General features: G+C 38.7%; 1 protein-coding gene across 20 annotated transcripts in view; it reads left to right on the top strand.

The window, feature by feature from the left end:
• The window catches only part of LOC18425311 (zinc finger CCCH domain-containing protein 62), a 42,781-nt gene extending 21,759 nt beyond the window's left edge, over nt 1-21,022 (top strand). For 8 of the 20 annotated variants that reach the window (XR_016053414.1, XR_016053419.1, XR_002279459.2 and 5 more), the window contains one exon: nt 6,729-7,802. Coding sequence is in view for 6 of the 20 variants with exons in the window: in XM_006829875.4 (XP_006829938.1) it covers nt 6,729-7,477 (749 nt within the window). In the remaining 14 variants the exon portion in view is untranslated. Of the gene's footprint in view, nt 1-6,728; nt 7,803-11,771; nt 12,259-12,352; nt 12,703-20,583 lie in introns of those variants that run through there. The other 12 variants (XR_016053416.1, XR_016053415.1, XR_002279458.2 and 9 more) reach the window with 3 other exon arrangements.
• The last annotated feature ends 4,386 nt before the right edge of the window (nt 21,023-25,408 follow it).

Here is a 25,408-nt window from a genome sequence, read left to right as displayed (position 1 = left end):
TATAGAAAGAAGCCACAGAAAACTCACCTGAGGGAGTTGGCGTCCAAACTATAAGATCTCTCCCTAGGTTGGAATAAAGTGAGAGTGAAGGCCTGACAGAAGAAGTTGGAATTGGGTGAACTCCTCTTCGGTAAGGTTCCTCCTAAAGGAGGGGTTCCAGGTTCTCCTTGCACCTGTAAGGCCCACTTCGTCCTCCATTGTTGCTTCTTGGTTGACCGCCAACGAATAGAGAGCTGGGAATGCCTCCCTCAGTGGTGGGAAGCCCAGCCATAGATCTGACCAGAATCTCACACGGGATCCCTCTCTTGGATGAAACCTTAATTGTTTTTGAAGAGAGAGAGGGTCGAGGAGAAGGACTTCCAAGTTATGCCTATGGGAATTATCTGGCACCCAGGCTCCTTCAGGTATCCTATACTTGTGTCTGAGAACTTGAGCCCAAAGGGAGTCAAGCTGGGTAGCAAGACGCCACCACCGCTTGCCTAAAAGAGCAAGGTTATTTTTTCTGAGAATCCTGATACTTAGACCACTGTGGTTTTTCGAAAGGCAGATATTATCCCAACCAACAAGATGGAATTTAGTCTTCTGAGCTTGCCCCGACCAAAGGAAGCTTCGCATTAGCTGGTCCAATCGATTAGCCACGAGAGCAGGCATATAGAAGAGAGACATAAGGTAGACATGAGAGTTAGATAACGTAGCTTTAATAAGGGTAGTCTTACCTGCCTACCACCATCATTTTTTATTTTTCGAAATTAACTTTGAAGGCAGTTGCTTTTTGGAAGCAATTGAGGAACAGATACAGGATATCCACTTTCCTAGGGGAGGCTTCTAGGAACACCAGAGTATCATCTAGGTATTGCAGATGAGTCACTTTGGGCCATGTCTACTCCTTCTGAAGCCGGAGAATTGTCCAGCCTGAAACACCCCGGATAAGGAGCGACTGAAGACTTCGGCAGCTATAGTAAACAGAAAGGGTGAGAGGGGGTCTCCTTGGCAGAGACCTCTTGTAGAAGAGAAGAACCCTCTTGGGGACCCGTTGATAAGGATAGAAAAATGTGGGTGCGACTAGCAACCTCGCATCCACTTCCTCCTACGGTTTCGGAAACCCAATCTGAACATCGTCTCTTCCAAGATGGACCAGTCGACGTGGTCGTAAGCTTTTTCCCAGTCGATTTTGAAGATCAGACCGGGAATCTTGTCGAGGTGTCTTGAGTGAATGCACTTGTAAGCCACTAAGGCATCCAGAATCTGTATGTCTTTTATAAAAGCAGTTTGGAATGAGGAGATGATGGACGGGAGGACCTGTTGGAGTCTAGTTGCAAGGACTTTGGCAAGTATTTTGTAGGATGAATTCAACAGGCTGATGGCGCGGAAATCCTTAATTTCCTCTGCTCCTTCCACTTTGGGAACTAAAGCAATGAATGTAGCGTTAATTGCTTTGTGCAGTATACCCCGAAGGAAGAACTCATCAAAGAAGAATTTAAAGTCAGGACTAAAAATGTCCCAAAACGCCTTAACTGGTGCTATTGGAAACCCGTCTGGGTCGAGGGCTTTATCCTTAGCTAGAGCATCATTTCCTAGCAGGGTCTCTTCTTTTGTGAAAGGTCTTTCTAACCACTATGCCCTCTCGTCAGAGAGGCTCAAAAAATCAAGAGAGGACATTCTGGGTCTAGGCCCATGGGGAGCCGTGTAAAGAGACTTAAAAAAGTCTACAATTGCAGATTCTATCTCATCTGGTTGGGTATAGGTGCAGTTGTGATTCTTGATCATTGAGATAGAGTTATCTTTCCTATGACAGTTGTCTATCCGGTGGAAGAAAGCAGTGTTGAGATCCCCTGCTTTTAGCCATTTGATTCTTGATCTTTGGAACCAATATATCTCTTCTTTGTGGAGGGAAGAGAGATATTCCAGTTTGGTCTTTTTCTTGAGTTCAAGTTCTGTATCAGTCAGTGGTCTTTCCTCCTCTAGACGGTCAAAAGATTGAATTGTAGCCAGCTGAGATGTTTTGATTTGAGAGAAGTTATTAGGGATAGACTTGCTCCAAGACTTGAGCGAGACTTTGAGAAGTTGAAGTTTTGACTGCAGGATGAATCTTGCTCTTCCAGAGACGAGCGAGGAGTGAAGACCACCAGGTTGGAATGAGGGAATGAAGCGACTCCTCTTGCAGCCGGAGGAGTTCAAATCTGAAAGGTCTTGGGCCCCTCTTAACAGCCATGGTGTCAAGAAGGATCGGACAGTGATCCGAGGTAGGTTTGGGTTGAGCCTGGGCTAAGGATCTCGGAAAACGTTCTTCCCAATGTGGAGAAAAAAATAAACCTATCGAGTTTAGAGAGGTTATGATTAGAAACGTGGTTGGACCACGTAAACTTACTGCCTTGGAGGGGAATGTCCAAGAGCTCATTCCGACTAATAAAATCAGAGAAATCCCTCATACCCTGGGATCTAGAAGAGGAGGAGTTTCTCTCATGGGCCCATCTGGTGTCGTTGAAGTTACCGCCTAAGCACCAGATAGGATGCGGCAGAGAAGCTACCAGGTCCAATTCTTTTCAGAACGTATCTCTGAAAGAAGAGGAATTAGGACCATATATAGTAGAGAATTTTCATGGTATTCCATCGGACGTGCTAGTTAAGAGGACGGTGACAGAGAATTCCCCGATATAAGAGGAGCTGAGGGTGTGGTCAGAAGGGTTCCAAACTACCCAAATGCCTCCTGACTCCCCATTTGCCGCTAAGGAAACCCACTGGCTTGGTCTCCTACCCCAAACCTGGCGAATAAGTTGAAGATCAAGATGTGGTTGTTTGGTTTCAGCAAGAGCAAGAATGGAAGGTGAGTGTTTAGAAGTGAGATCCTTGACCGCATCCTTCTTGGAACGACTTCCAAGGCCTCTTACATTCCAAACTAACAACTTCATCTATTGACATTGGATGGAGGAGAGGGGGCCAATCTAGGGAACCTCCTCACGGTAGTAGGGTTGGAGTTTAGTAAAAGACTAACAGCGGGCTGACCCTCAAAAGGAATAGAAGAAAAGAGATTACAGAGTTCTCTCTGTCCTCTAAAATTCACTTGCATCCTGCTTTGAGCGTTCGCTGTAAGGAATCTATGGGTTGGTCCTTCGGGTCCATCATAGGCAAAACCCATGACTCTGTACATCTCGAGCATTCTGGCGTCAACCCTATTTGTTCCATCCCCGTCGACCTCCTCTGTTTCTTCGGAAAGCAGAGGGGGAGAAATGGGAGTTGCAGTGTCTACACGGTTCGTCTCATCCTCGTCGACGCCCTCTGTCACCTGAAGAGCCGGAGGGGGAGAGATGAGAGGTGCTAGAGCTCCACTATTTGTCCCATCCCCGTCGACCGCTTCTGTTGCCACTAGATCCAGATGGGGAGAGATGGGAGTTGCGGGCTTAAAGGGGCCCTCAAAAGGCAAAGGGGGAGAGATGAGGGTTGCAATAGCTTCACTGTCAGTCCCATCCCCGTCGACCACCTCTGCTGCCTCGAGGTCCTGAGGGGGGGAGATTGGGATATCAAGAATTGGGGGGCGTTTCGTCATCCAAATATAGAGGGGGGAGGGGAGAACGTAGGATGGAGGTCTAGGGTGAGAGAGGGAGGGGCCACGTGCGAGGGTGCTGAAGGCCTCAAAGTAGGGTAAAAGAAAGAGGGGGTAGTCGATTGAGGGGAGAGACATAAGGGACCAAAGAAGTCCCGGGAGCGGGGAGATTGAAGGCAGATGTCTCGTAAAATCCAGAGGGTAAATAGGCGAAATAATGATAGGTCTGGATGGAGGAGTGGGAATACCGCAGGACAGGAGAAAAAGGGGGCCCGGCCACTTGAAAGTTGTGCACGCTGTCGATCTGAACCAGGTGGGGGTAAGAAGGTGGGCTAAGGATGAAGGTTGGGAGGTGGTTGGTCCATGGAGTGGACAACGACAAAGCCAAGAGGAGAGGAAGGACAGTCCGAGGCAAGGGGGGGGGGTGGTTGGGCTGTGAGAGGAGGCAGAACCCAGGGAAAAAGGAAAAAAGTGCACAGAGAGAGGATCTGCAGAGGAAGAGGAGGCGCCGACTGCAAAGGGGGGTGAAAGCAGCGGAAGGTCGAGAGGGAAGACCCCGCCTCAGGTGGCTGGAAGACTTGTCCATTAGAGGGGGAAGGCGGCCGGGCAGGAACAGTCGAGGCTGATTGCGACTGATGGGGATTAGGTAGGGACAACTGGGAGGACGGCAGAGGCAGCGACGGCGACGGGGAGATAGGTGGCCTTGACTTGATACCGAGGGTGGGATCGCTCGACAGGTGGACGGCAGGAGAGGGCGACAGATACGTTGCATTTAAGGGAGGCGTAGGCTCGAGGGGACGCTGTACTGGGGGACGAAGACACGTGTTGAAGGGTGGGATGCGCTCCTTGCCCGAGGGGAGAACTGGCAGGACCCGTGGCGGGAAAGGAAGAGCTGGGCGCAGGTTGAGGGAAGGACGATGATGATGGGCCGGAACCGACAATGCAGCCCGAGAAAGAAGGGGAGGGTGATACGTCAACGTAGACCTCCTTACCGGGCCGATGTAGGGAAGGGGTTGATCAGCTAAAATCGGGTCAGCAGGTCGGCTAGTAGAACAAGGCTTAGAAGGAGAAAGAGGAGTGGCCCAAGGGTACCACCTCAAACTAGTGCCTGGATGACCATGGGATGGGCCGGGTCGGGCGGACATCGGCGACGCCTCTTGCGATGTCGATTTTTCCTAATTACCTCAGTCCCATGTTGGGATGGGTTTTCCGGTGAAGGATCACGGGCCAGGACGGACAAGAAATGAGCAGAGGGTGGGGAGAGGCCTGCTCCCACGATGTATTGACAGGATAGAACAAGCCCTCGACCTCTAACCAGATGGTTTGAGGGATCTGGCTAGTGTCAAGGATTTCCAACCGCTTTCGAATTGAACCCAGAGGAAGAGTCTCAAGTGAGATCCAATGAATGGAAATCATAGAGCCACAGGCAGCAGCGATTTTCCTGAAAGTCTCAGGAGACCAAGCATGGAGGGGGACGTTCGCCAGACTCTTTGTTTCTTGAATGACCCCTCCTTCGACGACCACAATCGGAGAGAGCATGCCGCCCCTTTGAAAGATAGGTTGGCTCCTGCTTGTAAGGCGAACTGGGCTGCCTTTGGAGAAGGAAAGTGAAAAGGATTTCTCCTCTCAGCAGACATCTGCAGGTCACGTTGTCCTTCTTGAAGGTACTTTTAGCCCATTTTTCGATTTCGCGTATGTCATCCCTAGCAGGATGGAACTTCCCAACCAGCGACGCCTAAAGCTTCCTCCTGTTCGCCGTGACTTCCTCCGGGATGGATTGAACGACGAACGAGAGAAAGAGGGAAGAAACGAAGGGATGAACCCCAGCTGGAGTCGACTGGGTTACAGAGGAAGAAGAAGGGGATGGATTGTAAGAGAAGAAGGAGAAGGATAGATGGGAGGGAAAGCCCAGAGCGAGAGGGCTTAACGGGAGGACGGGTAAAGGATATAGGTTGTAGATGTCATTCCCGCTCAGGGGCTGGGGTTGAGACATGTCAAGTTAACTTAAAAAATATTCTAGATTTTAGTAGCTCCATGTTTTGAAAATGAAAACATGTTTTGTGGTTTCATAGAGGTAAACTCGTTGATCCACAATCTTAAAGACCAGTTTTGTGGTTTGCTGGAAAACCCCAGTTTTGGCCAGAAGATCTTGTTGAAAGTCAGAAAACTGAGATTGAGGATAAGTATTCTGCTAGATTTTTCTAGAACCACCCTTATTTGCCTGAAATTCCTCTAAATCGCCAAATTAACCATAAACCGTAAATAAATGATCCTTAGGGAAGTGGAGAAGAACCCAAAAGAAAAATTGAAGAGTTCTGCATTTTGGAAAGTACAAAGTCCATATCATCTGGACCCTTGAAAGGTGGCATAAGCACACTTCCAACGGTCCAGATTGAGTCTGGGCCAATATGACCACAAATTATTTTTTTTATTTTTTATTTTATTGTAAATTCATTTCACATGAAAATTTGTGCATACGTGCATATTTATGGAATAAAAAAGACCAAACTACCCCTGAAACATTGAGGGTTTTTTTGTTTATTTTTTTATTTGAATTTTTTTTTTATTGCATGCGCCCTCTACGATGTATTAATGCCCCAATTTTCATGTAAAAAGAATTTGTAAAACAAAATTAGAAAATAAAAAATTTGTGGCCCTTGGATAGACCTAGATTTTGTCTTGACCGTTGAAGGGTGCACAAGCACTGCTCAAGGGTGATGTTTGTGAGTGAAAAAAAACAAATTGGGGAGAAGGAATTCCGGTTATAAAGTTGGTTCAGATATGGGTGGAAAGTTTTTAACCAAGGGGGAGGGGCATTGGTTCAATTTCCCAGAAATTTAAATTGTTTTTCTTGTTGTCCTTGACCTTCAGCCATGCTAGATGAAATGCATCTTGGAGTGTATGCTGTTGCTGTCATTCCCTGCTGGCTCTGTAATTCACTAACTGTCATTGAATGGTGCAACCATAATTGGAGATACTGCATTTTTATATACCATGCATCTTACTACCAACACATGCATACCTTTATGTATACATTCATGTGCATGGTCTGATAAATGCATGATTAATTGAAGAATGCTCCCTTTCTTCAGCAATGGTCCTACGAGTGAATGTCAATTTTCCAATGCCCCTCTAGAGAATTGCAGATCATTTACCCATCTCTCTTGCTTATGGCCTTGCTTTTCAGGTTTCCGACAACCTAGAAAACCCCAGCTACGGAAGCCACCTCCTTTGAGAGAGAATGAAGCCACTCGGCGGCCTATCAATCCGGGAGAGGCTCCTGTATCAGTAATTGTAGGGAAAACAGATACCGTAGAATCAGCCCACAAAAGGAAGATGAGTGCTGCTCAAACTTTGGGAAAATCAAGACCAACAGCACAAGCACCTACCACTTATGTAAATAATAATCCTCGGGGAAAGGCTCCTGTACCAGCAATTGTAAATAACAGAGGAGGAAAAACATATACTGTAGAATCAGCCCACAAAAGGAAGATGAGTGCTGCTCAAACTTTGCGAAAATCAAGACCAACAGCACAATCACCTACCACTTATGTAAATAATCATCCTCTGAGAACCAGATGCTTATCTGGTTTTCCAAGCTATGATAATTACAGGGTGCATGGGAAGTTTGCGCTTTATGCACCAATCAGCAATAATCATTATGAAGGTTCGACTTCAAATTGGACCCCAAAGGGACAGCCTGATTTTCTTCAAAGGTTTCGAAGCTACAATGATCCAAGAAGCTACAATGCAGGCTGTTACCTAAACGCTGGCAAAAGGCCAAAAAACAGAAGAATGCGTGATCCAGTTATGGGTGTCTTTTCTTGCTCAACCCCCGGGTGTCGAGGTGTGGCGGTGGAAACCTGTGTTATCTTTGGATGTGCTGAATGCTGCGGGAGTGTGGGAAGAAAATGCGGGGTGCACCAGGGGCCTTAGAGATTACTTCCTCCAAGTGTTCTCACTCCTTTAGTTTGCATTGTATACATTGTCTTTCCTTTTGTTGTGTTAGCTCTTTGTAGATTGCCTATGGGACCTCCCATGTCAACATGTTGTGATTTTTAGATTTGGGAAACGACCATTGCTTTGGTTCTGTGCTGTTGATATGGGAATCTGATTTGAATAATTTGGATATTAAGAATCTGAGTTGGATAATCTGGATGTCTGGAATTGATCTCAACTGTAAACTGCACACTACGCTGTGAATGTGGACTCCGATGATTTGATAATTTCTAGGATGGATCTCTTTTTGCTTAAAGAAAAACAGAAAGGAATTGTGACTCCTACGTGCTATGGATTTTTTTTTTTGAGATTTAATTAGTACACCGTATTGACTATGTCCTCTACAGAGAAACCCCTCCATTATCGATCATTGCGGTTTGAGGCTTGTGATCTCCATATCAGCAGAGAGTTCTTGATTCATCATGGATTTCGGTAGGCATCTGTTCTTTTTTGCATTTTCTATTCTTGCTAAGGGCCTGGTATTTTTTTTTTTTTTAATGGAAATATGTTAAGAGGAAGAATTACTAGAAGCGATGTTGGGACATTTAGGATGTTGATTATGATATTAGGGTTTTGGGGATCTTATGGTTCATTATTATTTCCATACCACTGTTTTAGTTATGGATGACTTAACTAAACACATTCAAGATGAGGTATTGTGGTGTATGTTGTTTGACATAGTTTTGATTGATGAGACCCGAAGCGACATCAACATTAAGTCAGAACTTCGGGGGCATACTCTAGAATCTAATGATTTTAAAAGCAACCGGGCTAAGGCAGAGTATATGGAATGCAATTTTAGTAATAATAGGAGTAAAGATGAGGAAATAGTTAAGATTGATGGCCAAGACATACAAAAAAGAGAGCACTTTTGAAATTTTGGATTGATCATTCATAAAAATATAGAGATTGAGGAAGATGTGTATAGAATTAGAGTTGGGTGAGCAAAGTGGAGATGTGCAATTGGAGTTTTATGTACTTGCCATGTACCTATGAAGCTGAAGGGGAATTTTTAGAAGACAATTGTGAGACCAACTTTGCTTTATTGGCAGAATGTTGGGTAGTAAAGAAACAATTGTTTACATTCCGATCCTTACCGATCTTTGGGATGAGATCTGCTCAAATCTTAGTAAAACTTCGTTAAATTTGTGGAAAACAGAGAAAGTAAGGTCGTCGAATTATGAGCCTAAGAATGACACATCTATTCAGATTTGATCTTTTATTGGGTCTACGGGCAGCACCAGCTCCAAGTTCTGTGTGTTTTGCATTAAAACATATTTTAAAACATTATAAACTAAGAAATAACGACAAAATACAGAAAACAAAACTAAATTAAAGATTAAAATTAGCTAAAATTAAATAAGGAAGGGTATTTACCGCTGGGAACTCAAAAATTGGAGTTTTGGGTTTCGATTAGGTTGTTTTTCTGATTTGCGTCACTGTCTCCTTTTGGATGCCTATGCTTGCTAAAATCAGTAGATCTAATGTACTTTTACCTAGATTTAGGGCTCCAAAGGTAGGGGGAAAAAAAGAAATTATTTAAGTAGTGTTTATCTTGGCTTTTTTGAATGTTTAAGATAGATTTTCCTTAGTTTTTTAAGGTTTTGGGGACTCTTAAGATTAAATCCGAATTTTTGGATTTATTGGGAGTTTTGCTAATTTTTTAGGAATTTTCTAGAGATCTTTCTTATTTTTGGGTATTTTTGGACTATTTTTGGGCTGCTTTCCTAATTTCAGGAATTTCTAAGGGATTTTTTTTATCACTTCTCCTCTCCTTTTTTGGGTTATGGAGAAGGGCATTTATAGAATTCAATTGGCAGTTTTTCTTGATTTGTTTGAATTTTTTGTCAGATTTTTTTTTTTGTTTCAAATTTATCTTGAATTTTTGGCTTTATCTAATTTAAAAACGCGTTTTATTTCATCATTAGGCCAGATTGGGCCTGTCACGGGCTTTGGCAACCCGTGCGATATGCAGCATGTTGGGCGGGTTACCCTAAGCCCATTAAGTAGGGTCTAAAATGTCATTTTTGTATATTTTTAACCGTAGGTCCGATTGGGTGATTCTTGAACCATTGGAAAGCCCTTGAGGTTTACTTTGATTTTGGGATAGATTTGGGTAGTTTTGGGACAAATATATTGAGTCTAGGTTGCCTATGGTCTACTAGGGCTTTTGTGGCCCTTTGGGCTCATAATCGATGTTTTTGGAGTTCCCTTTGCTAGAATTTCAAAAGGGGTATCTACAGTCACCCCTCTTTGACATTCACCTGGGGCACCAAGTGAATGGCAAAGACGTAGACACCTAAGACACAATGGGGAGGAAAATTTTTCCTAGGGATCATTCTTTTGAGTGACCAATACCCTGTGGATAGGCGATATGCCGATAGATGCTTTTGATATGTAAGACATCAAACTGACACTACTATTTTAGAATCAATGCAGTTGAGAGGTCTTCGACAAGTGGGATCCAAAGTGACAGTCAACAAGAACCGTGCTATCTTTGAGCCGGTGACACTCCTTGTCGTAGTCACCCCAATGCTACCGGGGTGCTGCTAACGTAGTCATCTTTAGACTTTTTTTTTGGGGTCTGGTTCTCTAATTGAATGAGAGTTTGGTTAGAAAAAATGATTGAATGATTAATTCCTGATTAATTGAATTTTGGTTCGCCTTCGATTTTAATTCTTGGGGTCCACAAGTTCAGGCCTTTTGGTTTGGGAACCTATTGGTTGGTCTCTATTTTCCTAAGGGTTTGTAAGCATGACAATCCAGGATTTGGTGGTAGTAGACACATCATATCCAATCCTTCATGAAACTCTGTTTTTTAAAAAACATTTTAGAAATTTCGAAGATAGATAGAATTTTGAAATAGAATAGAGTTCTGAGCTACTTTTTTAACCAAATAAATTAAGGTTTTTGAAAAACTCATGAAACACCGGAAAATTTTTGAAGATGGATATGAAACTTTAAACACAAGAAAATTTTTGAAGATGGATACAAAATTTTTAAAAACAAGTTTGGTAAGAAGTTTGGGCTCTTGCTACCATGGAGCCCTCTGAGTGGTCTTAGATCATGCAGTGATGGACGTTTTTGTACCTGCTCCAACTCTTTTATGTCGGATGGATTTGACATTGCTTGAGATTGGGTACCCGGTCTTTTTATCGTCATACGGTTTAGACATCTTCCTAACTTGGCTCTTTTCCATCGCACAAGTTTGATGCTTTGACTGTCTCGACTCTTTTACGTCGTACGAGTTTGACATTTTGACTGCCTCTACTCTTTTACGTCCCACGGGTTTGACTTTTTGAATGTCATGGCTCTTTTATGTTGCACGAGTTTAACATTTTGTTTTTGTTTTTTAGATTTCATGACTGTTTCACGTCGTACAGGTTGGATGTCTGTTGACTGAGTTGTGATTGGGTTCTCGATTGTTTTATGTCTCACAAGATAGACGTTTTCAACTGGATTTGGTGAGCCATTTCAACTCATGTCACTTTGGAGTTTTATGACTTCAAAGGTGATTAAAAAGATGTATGAGAACCTTTGATGTATCGGTCGCAGTGGAGGACTTGCTCTGATTGCTCCAGACATATTTCACTCTCTTTTGAATGTCAGATCTTTGACTTCTTCTTTTTCATGATTTTTTTCTCATTTCTGGGTCCATGGACAAATTTGCCTCTGCTCTTGTTTTTCTGAGTCTTTTATTTTCTTTTCTTTTTTATTTCTTTTTTCTCTATTTTTTTCTTCTCTTCTTCTTTTTCTTTTTTCCTTAGATCTCTCTCTGGAGCCTATGGTTGTCCCTCGTCCTTATCTGGGCGAGTTCATTGAGCGGTTCCCACACGTCCACATATGGTTTTTGGATTTATGACAGACCAACTCCATTTACTCCGGTCCTTCTTCTTCCTACTCTTAGACACTCTTTCCAAGTGAGGTTAGTTAAATTTCTTTTGATTTTCCTTTTCTTTTTTTCTTTGAGAAATTCTCCTGATCCCTTTACCACATGTTTCTGTTCTTTCAAATACTTGGATTGTGCATATAGAGGATAGGGCTAATGTCTACGAGGACTCAACACATGTTTTCCTTACGCACGCTTATTTGATTTGTATGGATGTGGTAGAGGCTTACAACCCCTATCGCGTATTGTGACAATTTCGACCTGTTATTGGTCCTTACCTTTTCACTCCCAGATGGGTGCCTCTTGTGATCAAAGTTTATTCTGAGGTGGTGTATTTGTCAGAAGCAGAATGGGAGGACATGCATGCTCTCATATATGAGCTGAGTGAGGAGGACTCCCTGGTGCCTCTTGTGATGTATGGAGAGAGATACCGGGCTTCTATGAAGGAGATCATGTACATGTCTACGCATGCTCTGGAAATCATGGAGACGCTGGGAATGGGTGGCGCAGGCGAGCCAATCAGCCATGAGGCAGTGCATCTGAGAGGTCGATTGCAGGAGATGACACGCTCTAAGGACCAAGCTATGAGGCAGTGTGCATAGGTGCGGGCTCAGCTTGAGGCCATGGCAACTACACTTCATAGAGTAGAGGTGGAGAGAGAGAGGAGCGTTTCTTACTGAACTATGAGAAAGATTGGGCTCAGCTTGAGCTAGAGCTACTGTGGATTACCCAGAGCCAGACCTATTCTTCAGGCGTGGGACCTTCCCATGCTGCAAGGCAAGAGATGGACCCATTGCATGTGAGTCTCATGCGGGTGAGAGGCGAGCGGGTATGTACTCTTCTGTTTTGCTTGATTTCTTTACTTTCTAATCGTCACATTCTTTCCAGTGAATTTGGATTTTGTCTCTTTTCTTCTTTACCAGGATGCATATAAGCGGCAGCTAGAGAAGTTTCAATTGGAGTAGATCGTGATGACTCGCTAGCTTGCATTGATGACTTTGGCATTGGAGCAGGCTGGTGATGACCCGGCACGGGTAACTCGAGGCCAGAGGAAAGTTCAGAGGCCACCGGTTCCTACTTCTCCTATGGCTTCGAGAGGCAGCAATGAGCGTAGAGTATGCTCTAGAGCGAGCGAGTAGGAGGCCTCGAGTGACTTTCAGTCCATTCGAGAGATGGGGATTGAGTCTCTTCTTTATATCTTTCATACATACTTTTTTTTTTTTTGTTTATGATGCACAAAAAACCTTTAGAAATATAAAATTTTCTTGGTTTCTACCACTAAGCATTCCTGGGATCAAGATCTCTTTTCTTCATTTTTTTTTCTTTTTTTTGAGAATTTTATTTTAGGGCCCTAAGCACACTTGGGGCCGGATCCCCGGATCCCTTATATATATATATATATATATATATATATATATATATATATATATATATGTATGTATTCCCTTTTTTTTTTGACATGGGATCAACTCATATTTATTTTTTTTTCTTTTCTCAAGAGTAGTATTTCTTGAGGTACGTAGCATTAATTGGATCGTTCAGTTCCTGTCCTTCAAGGTTTCTGAGTTTGTAGGCATTACCTGGATGAGTTTGGATCACGACATGTGGTCATTCCCATTTAGGTTTGAATTTTCCTAATGGGTGAGGATTCACTATCGAATGAAAGATTTTCTTTAGGACTAGATCCCCAATTCTGAGTTCTCTTGATATCACCTTCTTTTGGTATGCTCGGTCAATTCTATGATGGTAGAATATCATTTTCTCAATTGGTTGGAGTCGTCTCACATTCAGTGTTTCAAGGGTGGCTAATAGGGCTTCTGCCTGTTGCTTGTAATTAGATTCCTTGTGAGCAAATATCTAAAGAGAAGGTATCTCAACCTCAATTGGATGTACTGCCTTCATGTCATAGATCAATGAGTAGTAAGTCATCCTTAAGGCTGTTTTCTCAGTGGTTCAATTGGACCACAATGCAACTTGTAGCTTTTCGTGCCAATCCTTCCACCTTTTATAGTTCGATCGATAATCTTCAAAAAAGTCTTGTTAGTCGCTTTTGCTTGAACATTTCCTTGGGGTTAATACGGTGAAGTGAATTTTTTTTATATCCCAAATCTTTTGCACATCCTTGCTACTTTTTCATTTTTGAAGTTGGTCCCAATCTCAATGATGATCATTTTGGGGATTCCGAAGCTATAGACGATGTTGTTGGTAATGAATCTTACCACATGTTGCCCTTCTATTTTTGTGAATGAGCTAGCTTCAACCAATTTTGTGAAATATTCAGTAGCAGTGAGAATAAACCTGCGTCCATTAAAATCTCTTGGCACTGTCATTCCAATTATGTCTAGGGCCCACATGGAGAATGCCCAGACTGGAGGTGTTGAGTTGAGCAGCATGGAAGGAGCGTGTATGAAGTCTTCATAAACTTGGCATTTAGGACATCGCTTTACATATTTCCAGCAATCTTTGGCCATGGTAGTCCAATATTATCCGTATCTTCTAAACTTTTGAGCTAGGAGTGCTGCCCTTGCATGCCCTCCTTCATCGTGTAGTTCTTTGAGCACAATATCGATATCTGGTAAGCAGATTCCTTCGAAGGACTTCTTGTAGAGGATGTCGTATTTGATCAAGAAGTTGATTGAGAATCTTCTTAGGGCATCCCTATCTCTCTTTGAGGCACTTTCAGGACAAGTTCCATCTTTTACGAGGATTGATACATCATGATATCAGGGCTTGGCTTTGACTATCTGGTTGGACCTAAAGGTGAATACTTCTTCTTCCCTTCCTAGTTCTTGATCTTCATGTTCTGGCTCTGTCTTGGGAAGAGAAAGATCACTTTTGTGTCTGATGTAGAATGATTCGACGAACCAATTGTTTTCTCTAGTCACATGCTGAAAGGTTACTCCTGTAAAGCATTTTGATAGCTTTTTAACTTAGTCCTAGTAGAGTTGGAGCTTTTTGTCTCTAACCTTCTATTCTCCATTGGTTTGATTTGTTACAAGAAGATAATCGCCTATGACCCGTAATTGTTCAATTCGGAGTTCATGGGCGTTTTTGAGACCAGCAATTAAGATTTCATATTTTGCAATGTTGTTGGTGTAGAGAAAATTAAGCTTTTTAGCGGTTGAAATTATTATTTTCTCTGGAGAGCATAGGATGACTTCGACAGCAGTGCCATATTCATTCCTAGCCCTATCAAAGTATAGCTCCCAAGTAGGATCCTCAATGATAAAGAGGTCCTCATCAGGGAGATATGTTTTGATGGGCATGCAATCAGGTCAGGCATGCTCGACTAAGTAATCAACAATTGCTTGCCCCTTGATTGATTTTTGAGTGACATATTCAATGTCAAATTCATTTAGGAGCATCCTCCACGGCTAGCTTCCCATAGAGAACATGTCTCTCTAGCAAGTACTTGAGTGGATTCATCTTGGATATGAGCTTGATGGTATGAGAGATCACGTAATGCTTTAGCTTTTGAGTTGTCCACACCAAGGTTAGACACTGTTTTTCCATATCAGAGTACTGTTTTTACATATATAATAGATGGTCTTCTCTTTTTCTTGATTGTCGTAATGCCCTAGCATCGCCCCTATTGTCTTGTCAGTAACAAGAAGGTAAATGACCATGGGTTTTTTGGGATCAAATGGACTCTAGATTGGTGGGTTAGAGATGTACTCCCTTATATGATCAAAAGCTTGTTGACATGCATCTTCCTAGATAAATGGGGTGTCATTCTTTAGCAGGCGATTGAATAGTGCACATTTCTCAGCTATCTAGGAGATGAATCTCCAGATAGCTTGAATCTTACCTTGCAACACATGAATTTCTTGTATATTTTTTGGAGTTGGCATTTATGAGATAGATCGGATTTTCATTGGGTCTACTTCTTTGCCTCTTTGCTTCACAATAAAGCCAAGCAGCTTTCCAGACTCAACACTAAAGGCACACTTTGGAAGATTCAGTTTTAGCTGGTGCTCTCGGAGTTGGTCAAATATAAAATTGGTGAGGTGGGCATCCCTAGTTTTGGATTTGACTTAAGATGTCGTTCGCATAGTGTTTCATGTTGTCTTACATCAAGTCATGGAACATAGCAGTCGTGGCCTTCTGATAGGTTACCCCAGCATTTTTGAGACCGAAATGCATGACTCTATAACAGTATGTCCCCCATTATGTGATGAAGGAAGTCTTCTTTTGGTCTTCAGAGAGCGAGAGGTTGTAGCGAGAAGCTCGCGAGTGGATGAGAGGGGATAGAGGGGCTTGCAATTTGGTTGCAGATGGCGGAGAAGAAGATGGAAGAGCTTTGGCTGCAAGTGGAGGAGAAGGGGAGGGGAAAGCTTTGGCTGCAAGTGGCGGAGATAGTGATTCCGCTGCTGCCTGAAACAGCAGGCTGAGAGGAAGGAGGTGGAGAAAGAGGACAACAATGGCAGATATGCTGTCGCCTGGTTCAGGCGGGTGAATTGAAGGTTGAGATGGGAGTGAAAGAGACGGAGATGGCGGGAATGGAGACTGGGCCGCGACTGGTTTTGGAGAGACTGAGAACAATGGCAGAGATTGAGAGAGGGGCAGCAGAGTGACAGATTGGGGATTTTAAAGAGAGAAAATGGGTTACGACAGCATGGAAGAGGCAGTGGCAGAGTGGTGATGGTTGCAGGCTGAGACGGTAGTGGTGGAAGAGGAAGGCGGAGATTGCTGCGTAGGGGGTGGTTGTGGCTGCGATTGTAGTGGTAGCAGGGACTTTAGAGAGGGAAAGCAGCAGAGTGGATGGTGGATATGACTGCATAAGAGATGGCAGCAGAGGTGGCGGATATTGCAGGTTGGTGGTGGTGCCTGGTTTGTAGGTGGATGGCAGCAAAGGTGGGATTGGCGGAGGCAGATGTTGCAGAGGATAGAGATGGTGGCCATGACTGCTGGTTGTTGGCGAGCAGTGTAGATAGTTGGAGTAGTTGCAGATGAGGAGAGAGGAATGAGATTGGTGGAGGTGTGGGACGATAACAGGCAAAGAGCAGGGTGCCTGAAATGGGACAGTGAGGCAGCTGGAAGTGGTGCACGGCGATGGATTGTGGTTGGTCACGTACAAATTGAGTGGTTTCTAGGGCTAAGACCCATTTCCTATTATTGCATAGTATTACTACAAATTTTGAATATACATTGAACACTAATTAAATCATACAACAAGTAATATATCAGTGGTTTCCAGATTATGATCTATCTCATGTTATTACGTAATATCACTACAAAATGTTAAACACATGCTGAAAATTATTTGGGTAATGTATGCGACAAATACAATATCTCTCGAGGCTTAGTATATTTTGACAGGTATTTACATGAATACAGATATAACTCTTAGAATAATAATTGTCTACACTAAGATGAAAACTTTTAACATTTCTTCAAATACAGAAAAAACATATTGTCCTAGATAAATATTGCACTACATAATAGTGAACGTATCTTATTTGATTTCATAGAAATATAGCACACATGATGATTAAAAAAAAGAACATAATATGCATGCACTACATAAAAATGAACATACGTTATTTGATTTCACGAAGGTATAGCATGCGTGATGAAAAAGAAAAGTATAGTATACATGCATGCGGAAAATTCCATTGATTTAGTGGTAGTTTTTATGGGTGCATACATAGACGATCATAAATAAGTAATTGTTCAATGGTTTTATCAACAATTTTATTGAATATTATGGCAAACAATGACAAAATAAAAATAAAAATTGTAATTTATTAATTTATTACTACTACTACTGCCTCATACCTGTAGAGAGCAAATAATGATTGTTTTTTGCTTCTGTAATCGAGAAATTATGGAGCGAGAGGTGTGGAGAGGAAATGCTGGGGCTCCTTGATTTTCAATAGTTGAGAAGCTATTAAAAAACAAAGTGACAACATAATTACTCATGACATTTTTAGTAGAATTATGAATTGTTATTGATAAAATAAAAAGAAAAAAAAACAATCATTTTGATCTACAAAATAGTCAAACCGATATTTTATTTTTATACAAACCCTAAACAAACTTCACCACGAAAAAACCTTATCTATGATAATGATATAAACCACTATAAAAGTAATTAAAACCACTGATAATATATAATTATAAAACTATGATATTACTACATAATAATAATATAAAAAATAAAGCATAATATAAAATAATATTGAAATATATTAACATTATAATATATTATATTATTAAAATAATATGTAACCATAATAATTTATATCAATATATTATATATAATATATATTATAACATAATAATATTAGAAATATTGTATTAATAACAATAACCATATAATATAATGTAATTAATATTATAGTAAAATTAATTATGTAGTATATTATTATTATTATTATGAGTATTATAATATAACATTATTATAAATTATGCTATAACTTTTTTAATAATTTTTTAAATTATTTATTATATTACTATTCTTTATTCATTAAACAAAATAAGTATTATATAAAATAAAACAAAAGGGCATATATATTATTAATACAATATTGTAATAATATATAATATGAGTAATGACACTATGAGACCCTCCCACACACATGTGAGTAGGACCTCAAAGGATCACCATTAAATTTTGACACAGATCTCTAGAAAAGTTATGACATGGGTGTGGGATTTGAGTGAATGGGTTTATTGATAACTTTTGTAGAGATATGTATCAAAATTTAATGGTGATCCTTTAGGGTCCTACTCACATGGTGTGGGAGGCTCTCATAGTATGATTACTCATATAATATTATTATAAATTATATTATAATTTTTGTAATAATCTTATAGATATTATATTTTATTATTCTATATTTTAAAATATAATTAAGTGTTATATATAAAAGAAATTAGAGGGGCATATATATATATATATATATATATATATATATATATATATATATATATATATATATATATATATATATATATATATATTATAAAATAATAATATTACAAATATAAATTAATAACAATAACCATATGATATAACTATAGAAATATTAATTATGTAGTATTTTATTATTATAAGTACTACAATATAATAATATAAATGTTTTTAATAATATTATAAATATTTATTATATATTATTCTTTATTCATTAAACACAATAAGTATTATATAAATTAAAACAAAGTGGCATATATATTATTAATACAATATTGTAATAATATATACAATAATATTATGAATTATATTATAATTTTTGTAATAATCTTATAGATATTATATTTTTATTATTATGTATTTTTTAAATATAATTAAGTGTTATATATAAAATAAATTAGAGGGGCATATATAGTCATTGTTTATTCTTCTCATAATTTGTCACCCATTATCTGATTTCCTATATTTTTGAATCGCATAATTATGAAAATCTTCAAGACCTTACAAAATAGAACTTAATAACTGCCATTGATATCCTTTAACAAATTTTTTTTTTAATTGTGCATCAAGTACCATTGTCTTTTAATTTTGCCCCACCATCTCCAAAGAATCCATGATACCCTCACAAGGAACAAAATATTATGATAATAATTCTATAATCATACTTATTATTATTATTAATATTGCTAGAACCTTGAAATTGAAAACTAAAAAAGAAAAATAACGAACATTAACATAAAGCATGCTCATGGAGTTGGAATATACCTTGTTTCTTTCTCTTGTTCTTGGGTAGTTACAAATATAACTTGTTGGCTTCTTGCTCAATTTACCTCATATGTTCAAATATCTATAATAAGTTGAACACCACTCATCAACCAAAAATCATAAATCAAAAATATAAAATCCTATAGGAATAAACAAATAAATAAGTTAAAAAGAAAAAGAGAGATAAAAAAAAAAGGTGGAGTGAGAGATGAAGTCATGGAGAGAGAGGAGGTCGTGACAGAGAGAGAGGTCGTAGAGAAGATATAGAAACAGAGAGGATGTCATGGGATTGAGGGCAAGAAGAGAGAGAGGAGTTTATAAGAAAGATAAATCAAATTTATTTCTAAAATTTCTCAATTTCTATCAACGGTCAAATCCCCTTAATTTTTCTCTAGGATAATGTTAGATATTTTTATGAGTCTCTCTTACTATTCCATATGTGAGTCTCCCTCTCATCTTTCTCTTAAAATATCTCAATTGTCTACCCTTTTGTGTGATTTCTTTGCTTAAAAAATGTCAAGACAATCCAATTCCATAAAGGAGTCTACGTACTTATCTCTCTCTCTCTAAAAGATGAGTACACAATCTCTCTCTTTCCCTAAATATAGGGAATGTGACTTATACAATATGGTCACTTATCCTATAATCTATATAGCATTAGGGTCCCTTCTTATTCTTGCGACATGTGTTCACTCTTTAACTCTTGCTTAATAATGTAGTATAGATACCAAACCTTTTTGGAAATGCTTCAAATCATTTATATCTCACCTAACAAAGAAGATAAAATTATTTGGGATCTTAATTACTCGGGGGTCTTTTCAATTAACTCAGCCTATGATCTCCTCTTTTGTGATCGTATTAGACAGTTAAATGCTGGTCTCTTCAAGATTAAAAAGCTTCATGTGCCTTTAAAAGTTCCATTATTCTTGTAGATTTGGTGCGAAGATAAACCATTGATAACTTACGAAAAGGGTTTCATTATAACCAATGTTTGTATTTTTTGTAAAGCTGATGATGAGACGACCCAACACATTTTCCTTGATTGCCCTTTTGTGATGAATATATAGGATTGGGTTCGTCAGTGCCTAAACCTGTTAGAATATATACCAGAAAATACTAGTAAGCTTATGCACCAATCGCTTACTCCGGGTATTTCAAAGATGAGCGTAATATTGTAGAGATCAATCTGGGTTAGAATTCTTTGGGGTACATGGAAAGAAAGAAACAAAAGGGTATTTAAAGGTTTGAGCATTGATACTTCGATGTTGAAATCCAATGTCTTGGCATTGGCAGCAGATTGGTTTTCTATACATAAAGATGCTAAATTCATCCCAAAAAGTCAAATCATTGTAAATCCTAGGGTTGTGGCTACTTTATCTTCTCCTAGATCAAATCGAATGGAGGTTGTTTGGACACCACCAATTGCTAATGCATACAAACTGATTGTTTATTGAAGTTTTTTTGGAAACCCAGGCACAACTGGTTCTGGTGGATTGATAAGAGACCATATGGGACATGCTATTTGTTCTGGCCTTTGTGGTGTTACTACAGTTAATGACACTGAAGCTGGGGGGCTTTTGGAAGGCATTAAACTCTTGTCGAGATTTGGGGGAGCGAAGATTATAGAAGGAGATTCAACAAACATTGTAGCTTTGCATAAAGGCGAAGCTAATGTTCCATAGAGGCTGACTATAATTTTTCATGAGATGTGAGATATTTTTAAAACTATAACTACTAAAATCCGCCATGACTACCGGGAGGTTAATGCTGAAGCAGATTATCTTGCTGAAGAAGGAGGACACCAATTTTCGTTGGTAATTACTTCCTTCCAATGACTTCGTTTATATCATGTAATTTTTTTTCTTTTAATGGAAATTTTTTGGTAATGTTAAAAAAAAAAAAAAAAAACAATTATGGCCTCATTGAGAGTAAGGCCCCTGATAAATCATAAGTGTGTACCATACTTCGCGTAATTGATCTAAGTACTTGGGAAAAGACCTTGATGATAATAATGATGATGGTTCATTATCATGTAGTGATTGTTTTTATGCACAAAACAATTTGAAGATTATTACTTTTTTTTCTTTGTTGCAATCTGGTTGTTGATTACTTAATTGTGCTTTATTGGGGTTTTATTTTTCTAGGTACATTTACTTAATTGTGTTTTGTTGCAGTTTTATGTTAAAAATGGAACTTTGTATTTTGTTATATTTCTTTTTTTATACAGATTTTCATCATCAATCCTTGAGAATATAATTGTATTGTGAATTTTTTTAGATGATGCTCGTTCAATGTCATTCCATTCTTTGTCGAGTTTGGAGGTCTCTTTTGTCCCTTTAATTTATTCCCAAGTTTTTCTCTTTTTATGGGCAGTGATGAAAAACATTTATATGATTGGGGAAATTGCATAAAACCCTCCGAAACGGACTTTCTAATCAATGTACCCCACCTAATTTTTTTGGGCAACTTCCTCCCTAAAAACTATGTTTCCTAGAAAATACTCCAAGTACAAAAAGTTTTGTTTTGTTTTTACAAAAATACCTTTCCCATACATAACAAATCATTTTCGGATCCCAATAAAAGGAAATGTCGAACCGCACTACAACGCCAGACTGCTCATTTCAAAACATTGGACCGCCACTTTAAAACGCCGGACTGCTCCTTCAAAACAATGGACCGCCACTTTAAAATGCCGGACTGCCCCCTTAAAAATGCCGTGCTGCCACTTCAAAACATCGGACTGCCCCTTCAAAATGCCAAACTGCTCTTTCAAAACGCCACTGCCCATTTCTCCAATAGCATAATCCCGGACTGCCACAATGAAACGCCGGACCGCCTCTTCTAAACCCCTCTCCAGCGAAAATGATTTGTTATATAAAAAGAGGGTATTTTCGTAAAAAAAAACATGAATTTTTTGTATTGGGGGAGTATTTGCTACAAAACATGGTTTTTAGGGGAAATGTTGCTAAAAAAAGTTAGGTTGAGGGTAAATTGATTAGAAAATCCATTTTGGGATTTTAAGCAATTTTGCCAATATGATTTTTAGCCTCCTTTTGTACCTGTCCCACCTGTTTAGTCGGTTGGAATGCAGATAGGCTACTGGGTTTATTGGCTGATTTTTTTATGTGGTTGTTAATTTTGAATCCATGGGTTCTTAAAATGCAGATAGAATATGAATAACATAGAGTTCTTAAAATGAACATTATGTTATTTATTTTTTTGTATGCTTTTGTAATCTAACTGTAGGCGTGCCTCAGAGGAGCTCTTCTCTCACTACATACGATTTTTTTCCCTTGCTTGTATTTTGTGTTTTGTGCATGAAGAGGTACCACCAATGGGTTACCGAACAGGACAAAACTATGTTTGAGGGCACGGTGGAAGTGAGTGCTACGAGGTTGTCAAACAAGGCATGGAGAGAAATATCATCTATCATCCGTGAAGAGTATAGACATTAGTTTACAGCACATAAGGTCAAATATAGAGCGTATATTTAAATATACAACTCCTTAGCCTGGTGAAATAAAAAAAAAAAAGAATTGGCCTAATGAACTACATGTAACATGTTAAAAAAAGAAAATCTTACTGTTAGCAAATACTAACTCAGTAGGATGAAAATACATTATCACTTTGCAATATAAACTATACGATGCCTATGATATGTGGTTCAATTTTTTATTTTTTTTTGAATTTGGATATCATTATTTTCTATTTTTTAGGGAAAATAGTTTTTTAATGTCATTACATTGAAAATTATATGGAGTTTTATTTTTATTTTTAATTATATGAGATGGATGTATTTTCTAATATTTTTTAATCATCTTTAATATTTTAATTAATAAATATACATTAATAATCAAATCTTATATTTATATTAATTTATTTACATTATAAATTATATAAGGTATTATTTTTTTGTTATAGTTGTAAATTATATTTTTAAATTAGATGATATTATAAGATAAATTTTAAATAATTACAATTTCAATGTATAATATTATAGTTAGGAAAGTTGTGATAATTTTGGATGAGTAAAGAGAATTAATAAAATTTTGATGTGATACCAATTTCACTTTATATGGGGTATTATTTTTTTTAATCTTATAATATGGAAGTTTTTTTTAATATTTTTTAATCATTTTAATGTAATATTATAATATTATATTATAATTAATAATTATACAAACATCTAAATTGGGAAATAGTGTATCCATATTCACGTATATTTGCAAATAATGAAACTACATAATGTACATCCCCATTTTTTAAAACTAAAAAAAAGTATTTCTAGAGATTTTTAGTATTTTTTTGTAGCCAAAACAACCGATCCGGCCGATTCTCTGATCTAGAATGCCGATCCACCGATCCAACACGATTTTTAAGGTGGCCGATCCGGATTACCAATCTATTTTTGTAAACCTTGGATCACATAGAATAGCATAACCTTGCAATAGGTTTAATTTTATTATGATAGCAAGGCTGGCAATGAACCTATACGAAATGTACTTTTGGATCGTGTCAATTTTACTCTCTCTAATGAAATGTATTATATTGTGGTTATAATGTAATTTAGGAATAACTTAGAGCATGGGTTCCCAATACGGATAGACGGTGGACTTTCAACTGAAGTGTCTCATGTTCTGTAATTTCTGAATATGTATCTATGGTATGCTAGGGAAAGGTTGCTATACTTTCCTCACGAAGATTTATGCTTCCCCTATCATCCAGCTGTCCAATTTTGATCAAGAAAGCTACTCACCATTTAATCTTAGATTTGACATTTCAAAGTATTTTATTTTTAGTTTTTGTTATACAAATTGTATGAATATGAAATTTTGTACGTGTCATCTTCTCATTGAGGCACACCTATAATATAATGACCAAAATACCCCTTGAAACTTTTAGGGGTATTTTGGTCATTTTATTTTATTGAAAATATGTTTTTTATATTTTTCACTAGTGAAAGTTTAATAGAGGATTGGATGTCCAAAATTTAGTGTCAAAATAATTTATAGAAAAAATAAAAAATAAAATAGTGCAAAGACGTGACATTGAGATTGGGGCAATCATAACCGTCTATTCAAAATGGACAGTTGGATAAGGGAAAGTATATAACTTTTATGTTGTAGGAGAAGTATAGAAAACGTGCCCATCTAATAATTCTCAAAAACTTAATGTGAGGAAAAACAAAGTTTTCTTTTATGGGACATTACGAGGTTTTAAGCATTTGATTCTAACGGAACTGGGGTTTGGTGAAGGATCCCTTCCGGTATGCTATTTGGGGCAGCCTCTTTTTCATGGAGGTTGGAAGATCGTTACTGTCATTCCTTGGTGGGTAAAATGATTAGTAGATTGGGACTTGGCAGACAATATCTTTATCATATGCAGGTCGTCTTCAATTATTGAAGTATGTTCTGCTCTGTTCGGCAATCTTTTGGCTATTATCTTTTGTTTTTTCTTTGACCAAGAAGCTATTACCTTTTGTTCTTCCTAAGCGCAAATGTCATATGGTAGAAAGGCTACAACGAAATTTCCCATAGGCAAGTACTGCTGAAAAAAAAAGAAATTCACTTGGTGAAGTGGAAGACAGTATATCAACCCACATAAGAGGGTGGATTGGGTATTCAGAATATCTTAGAATTCAATATTGCATGTACGATCAAACTGGATTGGAGAATGGTTGCAAATCCCACTACTCTTATTTTTTGTTTTTTCAAGCATGGGTATTTTAGATGTTCATCTATATGGGATTCCAAAAATAAATATTGCTCTTACATCAGGAAAGGGATTCAAATGGTATTATCTTTTCTCAGACAGAATGTCTGGTGGATTATTGGGGACGGCTAGATAGTGGACTTAAGGCGGATCCGTGGTTATCAGAGAAGTAATCTTATGGTGCCAAGGTTCATGAAGATCTTGAAGTTGTTGTTGAACCTAAAGTAGTTGATTCTTTATACAGTTCCACTCAGACATGGTCGCTCCCTTCTCCTACTTTTGGTCCTTTGATTAATTTGGAAGGAGATCGAAGACTTTGTGATTCCGTTACAACCACAACGAGATTTCTTAATATGGAACCATTCTTCTAATAGATCATTCTCTATTAAGGAGGCATGGACTTTTATTGGAAGTTTATTCGGAATATAGGCTCTATTGAACCAATTTTCAAAGCTTTGTGGCCTTCGAAGTACAATCACAGGACCAAATGGTTTTCTTGGCTAGCTATTCATCATCGACTTCCCCCACCTTCTCTCTTTTATAGCAAAGAGAGATATCTACAGATTCCATGTGCCCCTTTTGCTGT

This window comes from Amborella trichopoda, chromosome 4, assembly GCF_054954075.1.
Source record: "Amborella trichopoda isolate Santa Cruz 75 chromosome 4, AtrichopodaSantaCruz75HAP2 v2.0, whole genome shotgun sequence".
Classification (NCBI taxonomy): Eukaryota; Viridiplantae; Streptophyta; class Magnoliopsida; order Amborellales; family Amborellaceae; genus Amborella; species Amborella trichopoda.
This window is presented reverse-complemented; position numbering and strand designations above follow the sequence as displayed.